At 40.0% G+C, this 7,752-nt stretch overlaps 1 protein-coding gene across 1 annotated transcript; it reads left to right on the forward strand.

Moving 5' to 3' along the window:
• Positions 1-971: 971 nt before the first annotated feature.
• LOC108996908 (cation/H(+) antiporter 14-like) lies at positions 972-4,073 on the forward strand. The gene is made up of 3 exons (XM_018972950.2): positions 972-1,202; positions 1,610-2,608; positions 2,967-4,073. Exons 1-3 carry the CDS (start codon positions 972-974, stop codon positions 4,071-4,073), a joined length of 2,337 nt encoding a protein of 778 aa, XP_018828495.1.
• Positions 4,074-7,752: the final 3,679 nt, after the last annotated feature.

Below are 7,752 nucleotides of genomic sequence, written 5' to 3' on the forward strand. Positions count from 1 at the left end.
AGAAAGAGAAGAGAGGCCACATGGGAGAAGAGATTAGTATATTCAATTATTTAATTAGTACTATATATAATCTCAAATATGCATGGAAAGAATACATCATTGAAAATTGTATATGACCTTCTCTAAAGACGAAAAAATAATATTTTGTCTAAAAATAATATTACATGCAAGTTTAAATGGCAAGTTTATCACAATTCAAGACATCATGTGACAACCCAACTTTAGATTGAGATTGCATCATCACTGATATATATATATATATAATATATAGAATAATGCTACTTTGTCCTTTCAATTTTTACTTTCATTTTGACCGTTCATGTATTTAATTTTTTTTTTACTTATTGATTAAGGAAGTGATTATTAGTGTATTGATATATTTTTTTTATTTTTTAAAAATGTTTAAATATATTAAAAAAATATAAAAAGAAAAAATAAAAAAAATAAAAAGGATGGGTTTTGCCTCCCAGCTGTCAGTGCTATTACCCTAATAAATATATGTTAGGCACACGAATTTTATAATTTAATCTTTTGATTGATACTAGCAAGCATGAATGGTAAAATTTGTAAGCTATGACTCTTTTCTTAAAAAATAACATGCATGCTGGCTTGTTATTCCTTCTTACTTTCATAGCTAATGCAAACCAGACACGTGGCTTACTAATCTCTCCAAGACCCTTGCCTAACTACTTCCTTTTCATAGACCAACTCAACGGACAATGGTTAACGAATTTTCGTTCGTACGTCAACCGCTAAACTTCCAAGTTTCTCGTCCATCTCCCCCTCCCTCCTTCTCTCTCTCTCTCTCTCTCTCTCTCTCTCTCTCTCTCGCTCCTCCCCTCCTCCCCCCCTCTCTCTCTCTCGTCAATAGGTTTCTGATCTAATATCTTCCATTGCTCAGCTAATATAATTTGTACGTCCTTGTATTGAACTACTACGTACGATCGCTCAAGATCTTGTTTCAGGTGGCTATGTCGAATTCAAATGGCCCAGAGAGGACCTTCGGAGTAGTCCTGGGCGAGACACTGGTGTGTCAACACACCCACATGGTTGACTCCAGGGGCTTATTGCTAGGGAATAATCCTTTCAACTACTCCACTCCGCTTCTGTTGATGCAGTTCGCTCTCATCTTCTTTATCACCTGGTCCACCTACCTCTTGCTGAGACCTCTTCGCCAAACTATGATCATCTCGCAAATTGTAGTAAGCTCCTTCACATATATATATATATATATATAATATTACACGTGATCTATATGATCATCAGGATCTTTCCCATGCTCAAATACTATGTTGCAACTCCATTTCTACTTGATATTATCTAAAGTAGCTAGCCCTCTAGGAGGATCATGAGTTTGGGCATCCTTATTCAAACGATTTTCTTTTCTTTTCTTTTCCCCATCTTTGGTTCTGGTATTAGCATTTTCCTAAATGGTTTTGTTGCATTTATATGCATTAACTTGTATAAAAGGAACCTCCATCTGAGTCCAAAAGAGAATTACCATCCCCTCATTTACACCAGATAATGATTTTATTTCAGTGTTAGGGCTGGAGCAACTTATTATATGTTATACAGATACTGATAAAAAAACAAAAATCATGATCACCAGGGTGGTATAATCATGGGTCCCTCATTACTAGCTCGATCCCCGACATATGCAGAGACAATGTTTCCTCCGGGATGCAGATTGCTACTTTCAACATTTGCAGAGTTGGGATTCATGCTTCACCTTTTTGTATTAGGAGTGCAGATAGATATCAGCCTTCTGAAGAGAATTGGAAAAAAGGCCATGGCAATAGGTATTACAGGTTTTTTGGCAGCCTTGGCATTTGGAGGGTTGGCCATCAAGCTCGTACTACTTATTACGTCTTTTAAGCAGGAAGTAGGACCGGAGGTTTCAATCATGGTGGCCATGAATTCCGTGACTTCTTTCATTGTCACCACCAGCTTGCTTAATGAGCTCAACATTCTCAACTCAGAAATTGGCCGCTTGGCTTCCTCAACTTCCATGGTCAGCGATGTGTGTGGTTGGTGTACTGCATTCTTTCTCGCTTACGTCGTTAATGCCCTGCAATCCTCCACGTTCAAACCTATGTTGACAGTAGCCATGATGCTCGGTTATTACTGTATCCTTATCTTCCTACTGCGACCTCTGGTGATATGGATTGTTAATCTAACCCCATCTGGAAGACCCATTAAGGAAAGTCATTTTGTAGCGATCCTTTGTATACTTCTGGGGAATGGGTTCATTGCAGAGTATGTTGGGCAACATGCTGGCTTTAGTTCGTTCTTGTTTGGGTTGTCTTTACCTGGAGAGCCACCATTAGGTGCACTTCTATTACAAAAGCTTGGTACTATCTGTTCTGGCACACTGCTTCCAGTCTACTGTACTATTAGTGGGTTTAGGACAGAGATCAGTGCCTTAGATAGATCCTCAGCAGGCATGGTGATCATCATTCTTGCTGGTTATATTGGAAAGTTCACTGGCACCATTTTGTCATCCATTTACTTTGAGATCCCCTTCCAGGACTCATTATCTCTGGCTCTCATCATGTGTTGTAAAGGCGTTATAGAGCTCGCTATATATTCTCTATGGAAGGACACCAAGGTAACACTAGCTATAGAGTCTATTAATTAACTTGAGTATATACGTACGTGATCTCTTTATATTCTTACTTTCCAAAAGAAAAATTATATTTACAACACGATGTCAAAGATACACACTCTCCCCATCTATCCTCCACACCGGCTTGCAAATAGAAATATTGCTTTTCAAAATCATCAAACTGAAAGACAATTAATTTTTCTCTTAAGAAAGCGGCGTTCAGTTAATCACAATCCTATATATATGATAAATGCATCCTGCATGGGAAAGAAAAAACGATGACTGAAGGTCATGAATTTGCTTGGTTTTGGATCAGATTTAATTGCGATAATGATATTCCTGTTTGTTTGTTTGTTTACAGTTCGTGGACCGAAAAACATTTACGACTTTAATAATCACCATGGTGATCATGACGGGTTTTGCCACACCCATAATCCGTTATCTCTATGACCCTTCAAAGAGATACATGAGCCAGAAAAGGATAACAATAATGTCAAACTCCAGGCAACATCAATGTCTCCGAGTACTTGTCTGTATCCATAATGAAGACAACGTATTCCCAATTATCAACCTTATTGAAGCTTCCAACCCGACGAAAGATAACATCATTTCCGTCTCCGTCCTCCAGCTCATGGAGCTTACCGGCAGGGCGGCATCCGTCCTTATACGACACAGGGAGCAACCCAACCACTCATCTTCTAAACTAGCTTGTTCGGAACACGTTGCTAATGCCTTCAATCAATATGAGCGGTACAGCCATGGTCGTGTAGCTGTACAGCACTTCACTGCAATCGCACCATATTCAAGCATGCATGATGACATCTGCACTCTTGCACTGGAGGAGAAAACAAGCATTATAATCGTTCCGTTCCACAAAAAATGGGAACTGGATGGCACAGTTGAAGCTGCCTTTCCTTTCATTAGGATCATAAATAGACAAGTCATTCGAAAGTCCCCTTGCTCTGTGGGAGTTCTTGTCGACCGAAGCCATGGCGGGCGATCAGTTCTAACAGTTACGTCATCGTATCGAATTGCAATGCTCTTTTTAGGCGGTGCCGACGACGGAGAGGCACTAGAGTATAGCATGCGCATGGCTCAGCACCCCAGTGTCAGCCTCACGGTGGTTTGGTTCAGACCAGAGAAATTCCACCCATACGGAAGTAGGACAAATCCGGACAGTACTACGCGGATGATGAGCGATTTGAGGGCTAGGATAGTGGGCTTGGATAAAATTACTTATAAAGAGGTGAGGGTGAAAGATGGTGCAGATACAACGCATATTATCCGGGTGATGGAGGACTCTTTCGATTTAGTTATACTTGGCAGCCACCATGTACCAGAGTGTGCAGCAACATTAGGGCTTACAGAATGGAGTGAATGCCCCGAGCTTGGAATACTTGGAGACATGCTAGCGACTTCAGATTTTCAGTTTTCAGTTTTGGTGGTGCAGCATTATCAAGAGGGCTAGAACATGTACAATAGTCTAGATTTTACACATATGTTAAATACTAGTACTTAGAGACAGAGCTACTCATCATACATGATGATCAATCCAAGAAGCATATATGTACGAGTCCCACATGTATTAGCTTCAGAATACATGCACCGGCCATCTGTATAGAGCTTGGATATCCATAAGGATTATTTATGGCATGTTTCCATTCATGTTGTCCTTCAATATTGAGTAGTAATTAAAGAAACTTCTAAAAAAATTAAGTTCTTAAAACAAAGTAGTACTAGGTAGGCCTGCAACCCAGCCCGCCCAAGGCTATTTTGGACCCGGCCCAGCCAAGCCCAATGGCTAGCCAGTCCGAAATTGACACTACCCGATCTGGTCCATCTAGGTCGGGTTGAAATTTGTCGATTTTTTTTCATATTTATTTTTAGTAAATAAAAAAGATCAAAGATTCAACAAACACTAATGCAGCCACCAAACTCTCATTATACTAAAAAACTTCATCAACATCACAATCAGCATCAACATAATATTGATTTGATGAAAAAAAAAAACCATAAAAAAAATACTAAAGGAAAAGTTCAAACATTCATCTCATTGAATCCCATCAATTAACCATTAAAAACTAAAAAAATGACGGTTTCAAGGATGATTGGAACCGAAAAACCCCCATAACCAAATATAGAAGTAATTGCAGATAAGATTCCATGGTTTCAAGATTTAGCTAATCTAAGCAAGAACTCAGACACCTTAAACTAAACTAATACTTCAGTCTTTTTTTTTTCTTTTCTTTTTAGTTAAGAGTCAGGGTCACATATCCAAGAGTGACCCCTCCCAGCATTTATTAATAAATCCTCACTTATGGTAGAGGGAAATCGTGGTTACAAGTCCAACCAAACTCAATCTTATGACCAAGGAATAACAAACCAACAAATAAACCAATACACCAGGACACCACAATAACCCTTAAACAACTACAAACTACTCACATCCTAAGACTAGGCAATCCTAGAAAATCCAATTGAAGCGAACCTCGAGCACGACGAGGCAATTCAACAGAATTTATATAAATACAATCCATCCGCTCCTTGCCTTGCCTAGAGAGGAAATCAGCAACTTTATTCCCCTCCCTAAATTGGTGTGTCACCATTTATTGAATACCATTCAGCCCCTGCATAACTTCATCCCAAAAGTCCCATAGATACCACACTGTGCACTCTTTTTTCCTAAGCCAATTAACCACCAGCGCTGAATCATTTTCAATCACAATATTCTGGAATCCCAACTCCTTACAAAGGACTAAACCACAATTGAGCGCCCTTAGCTCCGCTTCGTTATTTGTTCCAAAGCCAAATTTAGTAGAGAAGGCTGCCAAAAATCTTCCTCTATCATCCCTTATAACCCCACTCCCTCCACAACTACTTGGATTTCCCCTACATGATCCATCCACATTTTATTTCACCTACCCTTCCTGTGGTTTACACCACGAAACTATTTTCGGCCTCTTTACTACCACCTCCCTCACGAGAATTCCCAATTCAGAAAGAATACTACGATCTATATTAGATAAAGCTCTTACCTTCAGTAGCTTGGACGAAAAGACCTGCAACCAAAATTTGATTGAACACCAAATCGTCTCCAAAGAATACTGCCGTCCTTGCATACGCGCGTCACACCTCCACTTCCAGAGTCTCCAAGAAATCAGCATTGGCATGATCCCAATTAGAACACCACGTTGTGTCGACTTCCTTGCACAACAGAACCAACATCTGCATCTCGACCACCAGTTTTCGAAAGCCATGTACGGAACGCCCAGCAAGCAAGCCGCACGACGCCACACTTTAGACGCCACAATCCCTTTACATAAAATGTGTTCTCGATCCTCCACCCATCTGCTAGAACAACAAACACACCTTGAGGCCAACGAAACACCCATTGATTGTACCCTCTCCTCAACAGGTAGACAATTAAATCTTGCATTCCACATACACACTGACATCTTTTGTGGAATAAGATTACACCATATCCATTCAAAGCCTTCCACCTGTGACTGCTTAATCCTCGTAACCTCCCAAGCCGTTTTTTGTCGAGAAATTCCCATCCACACAAGGGTGCCAAACCAGAATATCATTTCCCGATCTTCTCCCTGGAATTTCTCTCATAATGTCGTCTACCACACTTGAGGCCACTAGTGAATCCAGCAGCTCCTGATCCTATTGATCAGCCACCCCACACTCTTTCACCTCCAACCTTGGCTGAGTAATATTAGGCACGTAGGCCACAAGAACCCCATCCCCAACCAACAATCAAACCAAAAGGAAACAACTCCATCTCTTACTTTGATCGACATATTTTCCATCACCTCTGGTATCACCTTACCAATGGATTTCCAAAACATCGAATCCGAATTCCTCATGTCTGTTTCCAGAAAATGCTTCCCCTTTAAATACTTAGCTTTAAAAAATCGAGTCCACAAATTATCTAATGATAGTAACCACCAATCAAACTTCATATGCAATGCCCTGCTTTAAAAAATCGAGTCCACAAATTATCTAATGATAGTAACCACCAATCAAACTTCATATGCAATGCCCTTTGAACCTCTGCAAAATCTCTCACACCAATCCCCCCTTCCATCGTTGGCCTGCACAATTTCGACCACGACCTCAATTTCCTCCTATTCCTGCCATGTTCTTCCCCCCCAAAAAAGGAAGCTAAAATCGAATTCAGTTTCTTCAAGACAAGCTTCGGCATATGTACCACTGCAAGCAAATGAGTAGGCAAGCTTGCTAAAACATGTTTAATAAGGACCAACCTCCCACCCTGAGAGAGCAACTTGAATTTCCAACCAGCAACTATGTGCTGAAACTTCATGACTAGTGGCTTGACCATCCTCGCATTCAATCTCTCAACAACCAGAGGTGCACCAAGATAACAAACTGGAAATCTTCCTTCAACAAAACTTGTGAGTCGAAGAAAATAATGCCGACTTCTCTTTGCTTATTTTTTGCCCCGACCATGACTCGTATTTGTTTAATGTTTCTAGGAGCACCTTCAAAGACTTTTTCTCACCACTAGTGAAAATCAATAAATCATTAGCATATAACAAATATGAAATTAATGGAGCCCCCTGAGGATGGGAGAAGCTCCCAATTCTGCCCTGCTCAAACTCCTTCAATAAACGAGAAAGCACCTCCTCCATAATAATAAACAAATACGGAGATAAGGGGTTACCTTGCCTCAAACCTCGCACGGGTTGAAAAAAACTCTTATACGTCCCCATTCATCATAATAGAAAACCACGGAGACTGAATGCAAACCTTAATCAAACCACAAATTTTTTCTGAGAATCCAAAGCTCGTCAAAACAGCTAATAAAAAATTCTAGTCCACCCGATCATAGACTTTAACCATATCAATCTTCAACAAGACATTTCCACCTATAGCCTTCTTATTGATCGATTTCACCATCTTCTGAGCTAGAGTAATATTCTCGAAGATACTCATTCCCAGAATGAAAGCACCTTGTTCATGAGAGATAAGTCGATGGAGAAGTGACATCATCCGCCTGACTAAAGCTTTAGAAAAAAATCTTATAAGCCATGGAACATAAATTGATAGGTCAAAATTTATCAAAGGTCTTCAGCTCCTACACTTTAGAGGGATTAGCACAATAAAAGACGAAGAATAAA

This window comes from Juglans regia, chromosome 14 (assembly GCF_001411555.2).
Source record: "Juglans regia cultivar Chandler chromosome 14, Walnut 2.0, whole genome shotgun sequence".
NCBI lineage: Eukaryota > Viridiplantae > Streptophyta > Magnoliopsida > Fagales > Juglandaceae > Juglans > Juglans regia.